The sequence below is a fragment of the Suillus discolor genome (assembly GCF_016758755.1).
Source record: "Suillus discolor strain FC423 chromosome Unknown F5147scaffold_116, whole genome shotgun sequence".
Classification (NCBI taxonomy): domain Eukaryota; kingdom Fungi; phylum Basidiomycota; class Agaricomycetes; order Boletales; family Suillaceae; genus Suillus; species Suillus discolor.
The window spans coordinates 1-16,164 of record NW_024541363.1 but is presented as its reverse complement, the minus strand read 5'-3'; the positions used below and the strand labels follow the sequence as shown (position 1 = coordinate 16,164).

The following is a 16,164-nucleotide window of genomic DNA, read 5'->3' as shown; positions in this document are numbered from 1 at the left end:
TTGGGTCTTGCAGAACCTAGCTGCTATTCGACCCTAAAGGGTTTCTGGACCAGGCTCAAGGCTCAGAGGAGAGGAAATGTCATAAAAACTGCTCAAGACTCAGACTCATACTGGTAACTGGTGAAAAGATAACTTCATTATGTAAGCTACAAAGTGCCAACATAAGGTAAGGTAAAGACAGTCTCTACAAGCCTAGCCAGAAATGAATCCCTACAATGGTCACAGTGTGTACATAACCTGATACTCAAACTTACATCTATCTACTCGCAGCCCTCAATACCATCATGCTACTTATGCACGATTTCAAGCTTGAAAACTATAGTCACATCGGACATGGTTCAATTCGGCATTCCAGTCCTGCAGGTATGCATCTTATGAGTCTGCTCTCATAGTACATGCTCAACGTGGCATGGTATCTCCGTCAGCCATTGTTATGTTGAACATGGGAGGACCTTCAATGGTACATGATAATTCATCGTATCTGAGTTTCTCTCATACTATTTCATACCACTCTTTGACAGGTACCAGAGACCTATGACTTCCTCGGACTATCCATGGATGGCGACCTTATTCCATTGCCTTTTCAACGTATCACTCCTCTTATTGCTAAGTGGCGGATACCTCAAGTCGAGAAGCAGTACACTGACATTGGTGGTGGCTCTCCCATCCTTCAAGTATACAGAGATACAAGGAGCTGGTATGTGTGAACTACTGGACGAGCTGCACCCAGAGACTGCTCCACACAAACCTTATGAAAGGAGGAAGCGATTCTAGTCCCCATCATCTTCATGAGCGATCATATTGAGACACTTTACAAGCTGGATCTCGAGTATATGAAAGAGGGAAATGATGTACGTTGGATTATCAGTGAATGCCTTTGCCAGCTAACCCTTATTTTTTAACAGCTAGGGATAGAGTTGGATCAGGCAGAGTCATTGAATGGATCTCCTGTGTTTATCCATGCTGTTGGCAGATATTACAGTGCAGCATCTGCTGTGACTATTCTAGTACGAGGAAGATTAGGCTCACTGAGTGTGCAGATGGAGCCTCGGTGTCCAGGCTGTAAAATTGTGACTTGTAACAGTCAGTGAGGTTGTTGACTGCAGTTCATGGGAAAGCTGACGAAGTTCATTGTCGTTCAAATAAACTGATGAATTTGAGTGGTTTTCTGGTCATATATACCATAAGTCGACGCTATTCAATGATTAGCGATTAGATATATTCGTGTAGTCTCATTATAAACATGTGGTTTTTTGGCCTGTTCGGCTGGGGGCACGCTTCCAGAACCTGCAGCCTGCAACTCTCACTTTTAGAGTTCTGGTACTTCCAACTTGAAGTTCACCGCTGCCGGTTGACTCGTATATTGGCGTATGATACCTCTGGCTAAAAGCAGACGAGCTATAACATTCATAGTTTATGATCTCAATGTCTCTAAAGTTGCTGTCAAACTACGGTCACACTAGATTGCTATATAAAATCCTACTTTATCATACAATTTTGATGGAAAACTGCAGAAGTCGGAACACTAGCTTGGAACCCAATATGGGATTCTATTGATTTATCGGAAGAAAGCTGAAATAAAGAAGAGACTATAGATCAGTAATGTGATGGGCGATTTGGACAGTGGAGCGTAAAAATATGAATACTAGCTAGAGAGCTTATATGGGCTAATATGGGTTCATCAAAGAGCAAAGCATAAGACAAAATAGATCACAGATTAGGCACCTGATGTGCGTCTTACAAGCCACCACATAGACATATATTGGAAAAACTGATTCGCTCAACCTTATAAGGTAAATATGGTCATATCATGTTGGTTGGTTTTCAGTGATGATGTGACACCGTGACAATGTCGGCGTACGCGTGACATGTATAGGTCGAAGTTTGCAGACGAACGACTCACCAAGACAACAGGCAAGGAGGCCGCCGCTACCCAATGGCTCCGACGAAAACCAGCAAGGTCTCTTCGACTTCAAAATCTTCAATTCAAAAACACTCTGCGTCCGGTGTCGGAGCACCCTCCCAACTTGCTCAATCGAGCCGTAAAGGCAAGAAGGCATGGCGGAAAAACATCGACATACAGCCTGTGGAACAGGGTCTAGAGAGTCTGCGTTCAGAGGAGCGAGTCATCGGGTGTGGAAAATTTGTGTCTTGCATATGTCTACCATCTAATCGCGCGTATCAACTTGTGACAGCTCCACGCTACAAAAACAGACAGACAATCAATTGTTTGTTGTGGACACCAAAGGAGACGATAAAGGTAAGTTCTTGCAAGATATATCTAGGTAAAAAAATATAAAAGTGTTTAGTCCGCAAGTCGTTACCGCGGTACTCTAAGGCCGAGTTGACTTCCACCAAAATACTTTCTCAGCGATCTGCCATTCCTGCCGTGTTTTCTCGTCCGACAAAAGACTCTATACCATCACGATCAAAAGTCAGTAGGGCTGACAAGGAGCGCCTTCTTCGCATTGCAAAGCGGCCTAGAAAGGGTCCATTCAGTGCAGTTATGGACCACACAGAGTTCGGTGCAGGGAGTGCTGTAATCGATGTCAGTGCTGCTGTGAAACATAGCGGTTCTTATGACCCATGGGCAGCCGAGGAGGTGGAAGAAGTGGCTGATGGATTAGAGCATACAACAAAACCCAAAATCAAGGCAAGACTTTTCTTCTTTGCTACTAGCAATTTGCTGACGATAGTCGTAGCGCCCGGAGTTATCTCATCCTCGCGATGTCATAGAAATTCCTGCTGTGTTGGAGCCACATCAAGGATCATCATACAATCCTCCTGCCGCAGCACACAATGAGCTTATCATGGAGGCATGCAAGGTAGAGCGACGTAGACAAGATGAAGCGGATCGATTAGCAGAAGTCCGACGCAAGGTCGCTGATGCACGCGCAATTGCTACAAATGTTACGGAAGGCCTTCCAGTTGGAATGACTTTAGATGAGATACCCGCAGACGACGGCGAACCAGTCGCACAGCACGATGCGGTTGTACCCAAGAAACCATCGGCACGTAAAACTAAGCAGCAACGAGCAAAGGCGGTGCGATTGCGCGAGGAGGTAAGTCTTTCGTCGCTTTTTTATCATCGCCGCTGAGCTGGCACTAGAAACAAGCCTTGGCAGAAAAGGCAGCAAGAAAAAAAATGCTTGCCACTATCACAATGGCTAAATCTTTCCGTTCAACTGCGGAGAAAGTTAGCCAACAACAAAATCAAGCGCGATTGGCAAGGCAACTGGCACTGAAGATGAAGCTCAGAAAGGGCTTAGCTGGCCAACGGCTAGGGAAATATAAAGTTCCTGAAAATGAAATCGAGGTTCAGATTGGAGAGGATCTGAGTGAAAACCTACGAACGCTGAAGGTGTGTCGACTGCACCAGTTTTATCGACATCGCTGATAGCCTTCTGTCAGCCCGAGGGCAACTTATTCCGTGATCGCTTCCGTAGCATGCAGCAAAGAGCCCTCATTGAGCCTCGCGTACCCGTCCTGTGAGTATTCGTGATGTGTTTCAGCGCAATTTTTGACGTCCTTTGCCCTGTAGCCCAACTAGGCGGGCGAAGCTGAAAGAGTTTGAGAAGCACGCCTGGAAAAGATTTGAGTAGCTAGTATCATTCTTTCCTATGTTACCGACCTTTGAACTTCAAGTGTCACGGGACGCACTTGTGTCCAGCACATGTTGTACATCAGTCGCATCTCATGATACGGCACCCGTAACTTTTGCAGTAAGTTTGGCGAGATTTTGAAGTTCTGTGACAGGGCTCATTTCCCCTACCTATGTGGTGCGGCTCTTCGACTAGACGTGCATGTTTCTACGACGTGGCAAGTGATTCAGCACAATCAATTGGTTCAACGCCTCGGTCACATCAAAGATAGTGGCCAACACGCGTCACGACTCGCAGAGTGGACGGGTGCGTATGGGGTTCCTGGCTTCAACAAAAAGACGCATGGATGTTTATCTCTGAGCTCCGAGTCCTTCTCCATTGATAACAACACTTGGGCTGCTGAATCTTTGAAATATCGAAACATCACATGTTTAGCATAAGAATAGCGATGTTCAGGTGTTGCACATTGAAAATACTGGTTCAGTAGTGCGTCATGTCTCCAGACAGTGACTATGTAGCAAAGGCTTGATGAATAAACGAGCCGCTGAGGATCATCGATGGTACTAAAAAAAATGGACACTGTGGGAGTTGAACCCACGACCTTACGCATTCCCGATTTGCGAAGCGTACGCGCTACCAACTGTGCCAAGGGCCCGCGTGTGTTGATTAACACATGCATACGTCACTGGCTGAATTATTTCACCATAACAGAACGTGCAATTGGGACTCGACCACTTCGTTTCATATCCAAGTGTCTACGGATGGAAATTGATTATATTGAGAACGAAGTCTCCATACTGCAACCTCCCGCAGCACAGAGAAGACGAATCCGACCAGTGGACGATGCTCATCCTTTCGATCTAGATGCATACATCTCGGGATATTCTGGTATGATATCAAACACCCCTCTTGATGCACTAGCTTAGATCGACTCTCTAAGGTCGTACTGCGCTTGACAGGCTTGTGCACATTATCTCAACATGTCCGACTCTGGCACCACAAGCATTGAAGCTGTCGTTCGCGCAGATCGAGGAGCTTCGCGATCCAACCCTTTATCAGACCGTGATGAATGCATATGATGCTGTGGCGGACCTTCCAGAGGTGCAGCTCCCTCCGACTAGCGAGCTGTGTCCAGTAAACACGGTGTGGTGCGAAGAGGTTACGAAAAAGAATCAAGCGGAGAGAACGAAGCTAGAGGTCGAGTTGAAGACGTATTCTAACAACATGATTAAAGAGAGCATAAGGGTACGACCAGCATCTTAGTTTCTTCAGAGACTCTGAACATCATCTCCGTCAGATGGGCCACAGAGATCTCGGTGACTTCTACCGTGCCACTGGAGACTATACTCAAGCACTCAAACATTATACGAAATCAAGGGAGTTCTGCTCAACCAGCCAGCACGTTCTTGACATGTGTCTTTCTGTGCTAGAGGTAAATTTTAGTTCATTGGTATTATTGTCGGGTCATTCATTCCTCCTATAGCTTGTGATTGAACAACGCAATTATTCACACATATCTTCCTACGTCTTTAAGGCAGAGGGTGCACTTGATACGGCAAGCGCAGCAGCAGCATCCAACTCAACTGCCGGTCCTGCTGCCCCGCCACCTAAAAGGTCAGCGGAGCGTGACCAGGTACAATCCAAGTTGGACTTCGCGATGGCTTTGTTCCATTTAGGACAAGCCAACTACGAAAAAGCCGCTCAACTTTTTCTGAAGATCGGTCCTCCAGATTCTCTTGGCGATTGGATTGGCAAGGTAGGCGAGATTCGTTATCCAGCCAACTTTTGCTCATGCTCTTCTAGCTTGTCGCTCCTGGTGACTTTGCGGTGTATGGAACTCTATGCGCTCTTGCCAGCATGTCGCGATCTGCAATCAAGTCTCAACTTACAGGAAATGCCATTTTCTCTGCGTACATTGAGCAAGAACCATATGTTCGAGACTTGATCCAGTCATATCTCTCAAGCGATTTCAAAAACGTCCTGGAGCTTCTTGAACGGTACTCGGTATGCTTTATATATATATCAAAATCTATAACCCTGAGCTGTCTTTCTTGCACCAGACGCGCCATCACGTGGACATCCATATATACTCACATGTATATGATCTGACGAACCTCATTCGTAATGTTGCGGTCGTGCTTTACTTCCAGCCATTCCAGACCATTCGCCTCGACAGAATGAGCGCGGCATTCGGCTGGACCGTCGACGAGGTTGAGAAGGAGGTAGTTGCGCTCATTCAAAGCGGCCAGATTCAAGGTCGAGTTGATAGTCAGAACAAGGCCAGTGAGATTTGTGGGCATAACTATGGCAAGGATATCGCTGACACTATTAACAATACAGATCCTGAAAGCGAGGAAAGTAGATCATAGGGCCGAATTGTTTGCGCGTGCCATAAAGACGGCTGCTGAGATACAAAGTACCAACCGCAAGCTACTGTTGCGGATGCGTTTGTGAGTGTATATGGAATATATGCAGCTCGCACTCTAATTTGAGTTTGCAGGCAACAAGCAGACTTGGTGGTGAAGCCGCCAAAGTCGCGCCGCGAACAAGATCGTGCGACGGAACTTTTGCAAGGCGATTGACAGCTACAACATGATGAGGCTATTGTACTGTATTTTTACTGCATGGCCAACGTTGTATCATGATGATTTTTGATGTTTCATATAGCCAGCGAAGAGGTTCTGCGTAAGATTTGCCCTCCGTCGCTGGCATTCCATGGTTCAAAGGTGACCTCGCTCGGTACTTTTCAAGACTGCTCTTTTCTAAGATATCGTGAGGCTGAAGTGCTTTGGAAAGCTGAGCATCATGATGCTAGAGGATAGGTATATGGTTTCCGACTAAGCGAAAACCATCGAGAGGCAATTTCAGAAGAATAGCGAACCGAATAAAGGAAAGGGATTGAATAGCCTATTTGCAAAGCAGACTACTCTGCGACGGCTTGCCTCATGGACGGACTGGTCATAATCAGTCTAGTCGAACTGTGGCACAGCATCCATGCAATCCCCGCCATGTTTAAAAGTTTAGAGGACGATATATGCATTAGGGTACGGACGATAAGTCAGCGTGGTGTTATTAACCTATGTTAATAATCAAGTACTTGCGTAGGGTTATTAACTAGCATGTTATTAACATGTTATTAACTATCACGTGACCCAAAAATCGAAAATTTCGCTACAGGTACTACCAAATTTCGCTCCACTCGGTGTCCATGCCTTCTAGGTCAGCATCATCCTCCGCAGAATTGTCTTGAGCACTACCAAAGCCGTTGATAAGACTGTCCATGCGTTCATTAAACAAGGCCTTTGGTAATCATTGTGTCAAACGGGTACTGTCCTTTCACATAGCGCTCGAACTGGTGCACGAAAGCTTCACGAACATCGGCAGCTGTTTTTCCTTTGAGAGCGGGGTTGTGTTGGGACTTGAACTCGGCTTCAATCACAATCTTGAGGTACTTGAGAACTCGGACGTAAGTTGGCGATGTGAGGATATCGGGCACAGCTGTTGAAGGAATGCGAGGGATCTTGATTTTGAGAGAGAGCGGGTTATGCTGCTATGCAGGATTGCACCGCGAACATAACCTGTCTCATGTGCGATAAGAATAAGCATTCATCAAAGGTGAAGAGTGAGTAAACATACGTGGATCTAAGCATAAAGCTGCGAGATAGCAGTCGGCTGGTCCGTCTTCGAGCTGTTCACGAAAGTGATCTGCGAGGAACAGCGGAAGATTAGAAATTTAGAATGCGACCCACCAAGACCATGGGGGTCGACAGACTTATTAGCACCATGTCACCACCCCATGGCCGTGTGCCTGTTAATAACACACCTTTTTTAGCAGTGTTATTAACAACCGACTTTTCGTCCGTACCCTAATATGCATTGATGCCATCGATTGACAATGATGGTGAAGAGGAGAATATGTCTATGGCAGAACGTTTAGAAGACTCAGAAGAGAGCATACGTGAGGTGTATAGTGCGCACAGACCAACGGCCTGTTGATTCAATTTAAAAAATCGATTATGTAAATAATATTGCGAAGACTGTATTAGGTCATTCACTGATCGCGATGGCATAGTCACCTATAGCTTACAGTACTTGTTTCATGACTGAGTAACTTGAAACGTAGTATTTGGTTATCATATCCGAAGCAATATTATGCCTTAGGCCTTATCTTCGAATCGCATCTGTCGCATAACGAGTTAACTACGTAGTATGAGCATCTCGCTGAGCTAACTATATAGGGTTACCTCGCCGACTCGGAGGCATTAAATAAGTCTAGACCGCAACACCAACTATATAAAGTGGTCCCCTCAGCCCTGTTCTTCACATTCATCCACCATCATGGACGAATCGTTTGAACCACCAAAGCTGTTCCCAGTTAGTGCCAGTCAATCTATACAGCCCTTCAAGCAGAAGATAGACAAGGGGAAAGGAGTCGGTTAGTAGTGGACTCCACATACAAGAAAGCTATCGTTCATAATCTGCACAGATCGTGGCGATAGAAGTTTTGGTTTTGCCCAGGGCTCATATTCCCGTGCATCTACACCATCGATCATGATCGACGAGATGGACGATGATGATGAGCCCTTGACATCACAAGCACCCCCAGCGTTGAAAGGTGATGCAGATGCGGCAGACTCTATCTGCATGTCTGAGGATTCGGACGACTTCTATCATTCAGTAAGATCAGGTGATGCAGAAGACTTAGTAGGTCCACTTCCTTTAAGCTTGCGGTCATCATGATGTGGGCTGGAGTTCTTACGTTCTCATTCAGATGGACGTAGAAGATTCCTCTCCGCATAATGATGCTCGTGACCTTGCCCAGTCAATTAATGGGATGTATCGGGTGCTGGATTTGATTAATGAAGAAGGCAGTGGTGGGCTAGGTATCTTCATCATCCTTGACAAGCCTTGCCTTCGTTGACTTTCAATTTGTTTTAGTGGACAAAGTTATCATAGCGCAAGATTCACTCCGCGCATTCATCAATAGTGTTTGCCCAGGCACATATGTGTCCATGACGAAAGTAAACTTCAGCGCTTTAGACCGCTTCATCGTGAAGCCTGTTGGCGTGTACGGAAGTAAGAGTGAAATTGTACGACTGTTGTCGTCTCTGGGTGTCGTCGATGAAGAAATGTGAGATCGGTACCAGTATTCAGATTGACACCTTGATAAACTTTATCCTTTAGCGCAAAACAACTCATCACGAACCAAAGTGACTCCAACGTTTCAATGCCGAGTCTTCGTTCTGGGCTGTACATAGTCCGTGCAGTTTGCGAGGCTACACCTGACCAACAGCTTTTCCTCATCTACTGGCCGGAGGATTCGACATGGGATGACTCAGCTCCTTCGTCTGTGAGACGCAACCGCGTGGCCTTCATGAGGTCCGTCGAGTCTTTCTTGGTTTAGGCACTTGCTCCTAACAAAAACAGATACCTCATGAAAATGTGTGATCAAGTCACAGCACTCATTTCCCCAGAGCATGCTCGATCTATCGTATGGAATTCCCAGGAAGGCGAAGACACCGTCATGGATCTGGACGAAGATCACGATGAGTCCAGTAGGCTGTTCACTTTTGAAGTCGCGAAAACAAATGAGCAGGAAGAGGCGGTAAAGCCGCGCCCGGGATTCAAGGTTAGTCCAGTTTATCGATATGAGTGGTTGAGTGCTTAGAGCCACCTCTATAGGCTATGTCCAAGCATATAGCCATGCCCCAGCCTCACCCAGAGGCACCGGTGGACGTCAAAGTGCTTAAGCCTGAGTTGTTGCATGGTGAAACGACTCAAGGGTTCATGACCGTCACATTTCAACCGGGCAGGCTCAATGCCGAATCCATGAAAAATCAATCGTTAACTAGCATCCAGTTAAGCAATTACCTGTGGGTATTACACTAAGCAGCTCGACTTTGGCCGTCAATTGACGCTTCCATAGAAAGAATGATGCCTTACTGATCAGCAAGGACCTTGATCCAGAGGCCCTGAGCATTCTGCTATACAGTGGCATCCAGGATCGTTTCCGACAACAGTGTGAACAGTTTTGGAAGCAATCCGCGACTATCTTATCGAATACTAGGTCCAACAAGGAGTCAGAGACAATGAGGGTTAGAAAGGACTTGATGAGGGGGGAGCCTTCTCTGACTAAGGTCTTTCATCAGGCCTTAGTCGATGCTATCATCGAGAAATTTCCGTGCGTTTTTAGCTCGCACACTTTATCTACGTCTGATCGAGCTCTAGTATCTTCACTCACGAATCTTTCCCATGTCCTACAGAGCGCGAGCAGGGCGGCACGTCGACTCTAGGTGGGTCCTCCGTGTAATCAATCTGTCTTGCAATAATACCGTTTACAGATTCAGGTGTGGCTGATGTTCCAATTGGTACCGACTCTTCGTGAGTTATACACAACAGGTCCTCGTGTAACACTAATATCTTTCAAGTACCTCCGCTGTCAATCCCTCTCCGGATCCCACCGGACAGGAACAGGAACGTCATTCAGTGCGAAGTATGTCATGTTTGCGATGCTCTACATCTTATTAATTAGTTGTGCAGATGACCTTAACACTCTCATTGCCTTATATCCGGACATAGGTGAAGAGCTTCGTCGCAAGGAGCATTCGGGTAAAATCAACACACGAAATTTCAAGGACTGCAAAGAACGGATCTGCATTGCCCGGAATGTCCTTGGTAACTCTGCTGACATGCCGGAGGAATCCCGTGAAAGTTTCATCAATATCATTCTCCGCGAGGACATGTCACACGTTAAGGAAACCTTGAAATCGATCAGCAAAGGAAACGTTCCGCATGAGAAGCCCAGAGGAATAGTATCTACTGTCTGGAGTAAATTCACTTCGATCATCTCACCTGACCTGGATTTGCATATCTTCGGTAAGACGTTAAAGGAGGCAGACGCCGATTCTATCAGCGACGCTCAGTTCCTCACGGAGTTGGATAATACCGAAATACCCCCTATCTTGGGAAAAATCGTAGAAGACACTAGGGCAGCGGCTCTGGATCACTTTAGATCAAACTTGACGAAGCAGACCCGATTTTTAGTGCATTTTGCGCTGCGCATACAAACCGAACAATGCTCACTTCAGGTTCAGAGAGAAGCTGCCAGCCATGAAGAGGAGCAACTTACTGAGTTGCGGAGGACGTTCATCCATGAAATCAACAATCTTTCGCAAACAGGGTATCATGCGTTAGTGGTTCCGTACTTATTTTACTTCACCTTCATCTCCAGTCCATAGGTACACCTTCGTTATCGATTACGCGGAGAAGACACGAAAATATTACTCATGTAAGTCCAGTTATTCTCGTGTATACGAATTCTGACGAAATTATCGATAACAGCGGATATATTCATCTCTGGCCAAAGGGAATATTTCCAGGATCCTGTCTGTGAATTCTCCGTCCATCTCATGCAGCTGATGGAACATGATCAACACTCATTAAAAATGGACCCTACCATGATTCCCTCGCCGAAGTTCATTGGTAGGCACGTGTACTCTTTCAGATTACCTCTCGGAGATTCAGTCGCGTCAGTGTTTTTGACATTGTAGTGTATCAATGAATTAACGCTGTTGACTTAGGAGAGCGCAACTTCTTTCAGGTGATAAGATCTTACTCGCAACGACTGATCGGTATGGGAACCTAATGGTGTTCCTGGAAAGCCTCCACGCGATCGAAGGCGCCTTGGCTCAGAGCCGCGGAAAAAAGCTGAATCGCGATAAAATCGGCGAATTTATTCTCGCATTTGACGAGTCGAAACGATTGCTCAGTGTTGTCGCTAGAGAGAAGGTTAGTTTCACAAGTAATCTTCTGGGCAGGTCTAACGAACGTGACACCAGCTTTTGTTGCACATCTTTGTTCATGACAACACCCGTGGTTTCCAGGCTTCTGGCAGCGCGATTAACTTGACTCAGTGGTATGGCGAAGGAGTCTCAATCATTCATGCGTGCTTCATCTGTGGTAGCGAAGAGCTACTGCTCGTCGATTCATTGGCACAAGCCAGAATATACTCCTTGACAACGATGCAATTTAGGTAGGAGCTTAACTTACAGTACATGATGACTGCTAATATGCGTATGACAGACCCGCAACACTCAATCTCATTCAGATACCTAAGGCAGTCTACTCCACTCCAGATGGTTCTTGTTTGATCGCCGCTCACGTGTGTGGCTCTGAATTGACCTTGACTGCCTATCACTGGAGTACCTTTGGCTCGACAGATGGCGTCCCGCTCGAAATTCCAGATCTTCCCTTGGATCAACCGTTGCTATTGACTTCTTTAATAAAAAGGAGCATCGTTCATCTGATTACGCTTGACATCGACTCAAATTCTTGTCGATCATTCGCTCTCGACATCACTCGCAGGGTGACGGAGTTTACCTTTAAAGAGAAGGGCGGACGAGGAGGAGTTTCTCAGTCCGAGAACGCCACTGCACACAACTGTCTCATTGATTGTCACGCTGACGTGTGGACTCGTTTCCCTGTTCTCCCTGCCGTTCAGCGGGAGACCATTACATCGTCCAGTAACAGATGTCCGCGAACATTGGTGTTCATTACAAATCGGGACCATCATATGTTCTCACCGCACTTCCACGACCTTATCTACAACTTTGAAAGGACGTCAAAGAAGCCAACGGGAACTATCCTAAAATCAATGACCATCTCTGCCACTACATATTCCGGTCTGTCCAATAGTCTCCTTGGAGCTGCAGAATGGAGCGTGTCGAAGTTCAGAGCCGGGGAATGGTTGGTGGACATCCTCTGCCTCATTCCAATTCACATCGCAGTGACGAGGGAGAATCGTTTCATTCCACTCAAGGATGGTGTATATTCAACCGAACTTGAGAAGTCCCTCCTCGGCGCAGATGTTAACTGCATTGTCAATCACCTGTCTTTTGGTTGGTATGAATCTTTGTTCCAGTCATACATGGCGAAAAAGGTATGATATATGAACGCCTCGAGTCGAGCGACACTAACTTTATCCGGTGCCATCTTCAAGCCGGTCAAAGTTGTGTCGTCCATGGGCGAACAATCGGTGGGGAAGAGCTTTGCCTTGAACCATCTTGTGGATACGTCATTCGCGGGATCGGCCATGCGTACGACAGAAGGGGTCTGGATGTCAGTAACGCCGACTAAAGACGCTCTTATTGTTGCTTTGGATTTTGAAGGTATGTCGGACCAACCATCAGTGGACGTTTCATATTGATTCATATTGATATCTTTCCATAATAGGTGTTCATAGTATTGAGCGTTCTGCTCAAGAAGATACATTGCTCGTGCTATTCAATACTGCGATCTCTAACTTGGTTTGCTGCCCATTGTGTGTTTCTCATGGTTGCCTGATGTCGTTTATGTAGGTGCTATTCCGGAACAACTTCGCCTTGAGCCGAGACATCACAGGCTTATTCCAGTCGTTCCAATCAAGCTCGACAGTCCTCGACCCAGCATCCAACCCGAGTCTATTTCAATCAACGTTGGTGATCATAATTAAAGTACTTTCCCATTTCTTGAAATTTATTTTTCATGTGTTTTGACATATCGACTTCTAGGATGTCGTGGATTCGGACAAAGCAGAAATTACTCGAGAGTACGCTCCAGACAGTGTCCCCATGAATACATACTCAAATCGTCACTCAGGTTCGCCCTCAAGTTTCAGCAGATAGTTCAAGATGAACAAGAGGCCAACTTCATTTCTCGTCTCCACGCTGGGCAGTTGAATATCATCCCTTGGTATGTGAGATGTCTCCCATGGTCTCATTTGTTGATTGTTCCATGCAGGCCGGTAATTGAGTCGCAGGAATTCTATAAGCTGTTCCCAACTCTCAAACGTCGACTGGACAAACAAAAATTGACGCATCATACAGCAGGAGAATTCCTTCATGTTATGAAGACCTTGATGGCGAAACTGAAGGTATGATTCACTTGTCGTACATTTTGAGACCAGTCATCAGAACTCGTGCAGGCAAATGATTGGGGTGCTCTGTCACGTGCGTACTCTTAAAGAATCCATAGTTCAGTTGATCAACAACACACCGCAGAATCGATGGCCTCGCATCGAGCACAACTTCTATTAGCCATGTTGCCGAATGCGTTGGCATTTGGACTGCAAGAAGTTAATCCCGACCCGGAACCTCTCAAGGTACAGAACGCTTCTGCTGCCTTTTATTGTAATCGCGTTTAACCTGGCGTTATGAAGAACCTGGATGACGATGTCCCGATCGGGATGCCCGATACTCTGGCTGAATTTTCATTGGCAGGGGGGGGTGCAATCTCCTTCTCGCGAGACCGCTCTCCAAGTTTTGTCTCATGCATGGGAAGACTATGGTTCTCGCCATCACGTGCCGGAGGATCTTTGGATCGAGAATTTGATTGCTCACATCGACAGTCTGGTCAATTTGCGCGTCGCCCATGTCCGCGAGTGGATATCGTCAAACGTCGCTCGCTTCCAAAACGGGCAGGCAAGCATCGACGAGCTGATGAGAACGTTTGAAAGCGCGACAGTAGACCTGAAGAGCAACTTGCAGTTGTGCAAGATGAAGTGTGGAAGTTGCGAGCTGCTCTGCATTCAGAGCAGATTGCATGACGGACAACATGACTGTCAGACGTCTCATGAATGTATACATTCTTGCGATTTTTGTGCGTCATCGGGAGAGGCAAAGGCTTGCACCATGTCGTAAGTCATTGATCTTTTCTCTGGGCCAGTAAACTGAAGCATCTCAGAGCGGGGCATCCGGGCAACCATATGTTAAGCCTTTCATGATCGTATCCGCGCACGAGCTCATCACCCCTTCTAGATGTGTTGTAAATACGCATCTTTGTGGTCAAGCCTGCAAATTTTCCGGGAGACAGGGATGTTTGGATGAGTGTACAAAGGTGAGATGGATCCTCTTTATTGTTGGGTAAAAGGTCGTTGAACTTGTCTTTTAGGTGATCGGTCATGCAGAAGACGACCATCTGTGTGCTGCTATTGTGCATGCCTGCGGTCAGGTATGTTTGACCCTAGAACAGCCTTTTCACGTGCTTAAATGGCCCTCTAGCCCTGCGATCTGTCGAAGCTCAGGTTGGATGACGGAGCCACTCTCCCTTGTCGCGGTACTTGTGGCATTGCAAGGCAAGTCATTAAATGAACGCTCCGCACCACCTACCGACACCTAATTTACCGCAGTGACGTGGATCATGACCAACACCTGTGCGATGCTCGACTTTGCTCTTTCCCTTGCCAACTTTGCAAGAGACTCTGTGCAAATACAGACCATCTTCACGGTTTGGAAGACGGCGCTATCCATCTTTGCGGGTTCGTCCACAATCATCCAGGTATCTTGATAATTGAACTTCAAATAGGGAGGAGCATTCGTGTTCCGTGCAATGCACTGCCGAGGGCATCTGCGAGATTGAGACTGCGCCACAATCGATCGAAGCGACGTTCACCGGAAGGCACGAGACGTTTCAGTACACGAAGGTGGCGTGCTGTTTTGGTCTTGGGTATTATTTTCTGACTTGACGTCCGATCTTGGTTCGCAGTACTCACAAGGTGTGTATCGGGTTGGTTACCTATGATATCACTAATTCACTCTCAACAGTGGCTAAACGACTGAGATGTGCCAAGTCGATACCACCAGGCCAGGTAGCCCATACAGGTCGGCACAACCATAGTTTGGACCAAAGAGTGGTGCATTTCTGCAGAGCGAAGTTGAAACTTTCTTCCATTTTTGCGGTCTTTCCTCATTCTTCTCGTCTTTTCAGGTGTGATCACTGTGGCTACTATTGTACATTGCCACTCGGTAGGTACATTCAGTGCACCTCAGCAGTCACGTCTCACGGACCATTACATCAGGTCATCCGCAGCAAGAGCATGAAACGAGACACGGATCCATGTCCTCGTCACGATGGGCAGTCGATGGCCCAGATGATGCGGGTCTCGAGGTCGAAGGCCGTCGCTTCTCGTCAAATGATGAGGGTGCACCGATGATGTGCAACCTCGTCTGTCAGGCGGTGGGCAGACACATCCACATTGACTACTGTCGCGCCTCGGATGCTGCCGCTTGCACAGGGAATAACGAGGTTCACTATCTCTAAGAGAATACTGCCTAACCCGGAACGTGCCAAGGACTACATGAGCACAATCTCTTCTGGCGGCGGGCCGGTGAGTAATTTTATGATTATCATCCTGGGCTGTGATACATGGTCCGCAGGCTTCAAAGACCCCTATTCTCGGGAGGAGCAAGCAAATTTCGCCAAGTGGTGCGTATTGAATACTCAAAGTGTGGTAACATGACTGAATTCATATTCTTGTTAGTGACTCAATGTGTAGCGGTATGGTTCATTTGTGCTTGTCCTGTTGGCGATTTACTATTTTGCCAGGCCCGAGCACACTGCTGCAGCCGGAAATGCTGCTCAGCCATCCTATTGCTCCTTACCTTGTTTCACCCACGGATGGATCCTAACAATGCCCAAGTCGGTTTAGGATACGTTTCCAATGACGGACATCTCTTCTCATGCAGGAATCCCGTGATTAGCAGCAAGCATTCCATGTGTGAGTGATCGACTAAGGTCTAGTTGCAGT

General features: G+C 46.7%; 5 protein-coding genes and 1 non-coding gene across 6 annotated transcripts; 4 read left to right on the top strand and 2 right to left on the bottom strand.

Annotated features, from left to right (window-relative positions):
* Nucleotides 1-284: 284 nt before the first annotated feature.
* On the top strand, nt 285-1,023 carry F5147DRAFT_780792 (uncharacterized protein; the record flags this gene model as incomplete). The annotated part of the gene is made up of 6 exons (XM_041442510.1): nt 285-363; nt 426-460; nt 522-701; nt 759-851; nt 906-950; nt 1,009-1,023. 6 exons carry the CDS (start codon nt 285-287, stop codon nt 1,021-1,023), a joined length of 447 nt encoding a protein of 148 aa, XP_041285709.1.
* An 855-nt stretch (nt 1,024-1,878) lies between these two features.
* On the top strand, nt 1,879-4,040 carry F5147DRAFT_620776 (P60-like protein). The gene is made up of 7 exons (XM_041432615.1): nt 1,879-2,133; nt 2,196-2,260; nt 2,310-2,653; nt 2,703-3,062; nt 3,110-3,361; nt 3,412-3,488; nt 3,542-4,040. Exons 1-7 carry the CDS (start codon nt 1,937-1,939, stop codon nt 3,600-3,602), a joined length of 1,356 nt encoding a protein of 451 aa, XP_041285708.1. The 5' UTR covers nt 1,879-1,936; the 3' UTR covers nt 3,603-4,040.
* Nucleotides 4,041-4,175: 135 nt separating this feature from the next.
* On the bottom strand, nt 4,176-4,257 carry F5147DRAFT_t127. The gene has a single exon. It is a non-coding gene; the product is annotated as a tRNA-Ala (tRNA).
* An 83-nt stretch (nt 4,258-4,340) lies between these two features.
* On the top strand, nt 4,341-6,462 carry F5147DRAFT_620772 (26S proteasome subunit RPN7-domain-containing protein). The gene is made up of 8 exons (XM_041432614.1): nt 4,341-4,490; nt 4,543-4,847; nt 4,900-5,034; nt 5,086-5,358; nt 5,406-5,606; nt 5,663-5,881; nt 5,943-6,052; nt 6,103-6,462. Exons 1-8 carry the CDS (start codon nt 4,364-4,366, stop codon nt 6,182-6,184), a joined length of 1,452 nt encoding a protein of 483 aa, XP_041285707.1. The 5' UTR covers nt 4,341-4,363; the 3' UTR covers nt 6,185-6,462.
* A 249-nt stretch (nt 6,463-6,711) lies between these two features.
* Nucleotides 6,712-7,739, bottom strand: F5147DRAFT_764635 (uncharacterized protein; the record flags this gene model as incomplete). Its single annotated transcript, XM_041440720.1, has 6 exons — nt 6,712-6,902; nt 6,943-7,100; nt 7,239-7,307; nt 7,426-7,468; nt 7,561-7,591; nt 7,690-7,739. 6 exons carry the CDS (start codon nt 7,737-7,739, stop codon nt 6,783-6,785), a joined length of 471 nt encoding a protein of 156 aa, XP_041285706.1. The 3' UTR covers nt 6,712-6,782.
* A 201-nt stretch (nt 7,740-7,940) lies between these two features.
* Nucleotides 7,941-16,045, top strand: F5147DRAFT_780788 (uncharacterized protein; the record flags this gene model as incomplete). The annotated part of the gene is made up of 39 exons (XM_041442509.1): nt 7,941-8,037; nt 8,089-8,306; nt 8,374-8,485; nt 8,541-8,733; nt 8,787-8,981; nt 9,030-9,231; nt 9,285-9,475; nt 9,529-9,697; nt 9,752-9,783; nt 9,831-9,895; nt 9,944-9,983; nt 10,031-10,095; nt 10,143-10,791; nt 10,841-10,890; nt 10,944-11,130; nt 11,183-11,390; nt 11,441-11,634; nt 11,685-12,540; nt 12,601-12,769; nt 12,834-12,907; nt 12,959-13,093; nt 13,151-13,188; nt 13,239-13,331; nt 13,380-13,512; nt 13,564-13,588; nt 13,640-13,740; nt 13,859-14,274; nt 14,322-14,345; nt 14,396-14,474; nt 14,529-14,588; nt 14,639-14,693; nt 14,853-14,895; nt 14,943-15,060; nt 15,123-15,132; nt 15,182-15,382; nt 15,436-15,593; nt 15,652-15,842; nt 15,898-15,914; nt 15,963-16,045. 39 exons carry the CDS (start codon nt 7,941-7,943, stop codon nt 16,043-16,045), a joined length of 5,946 nt encoding a protein of 1,981 aa, XP_041285705.1.
* Nucleotides 16,046-16,164: the final 119 nt, after the last annotated feature.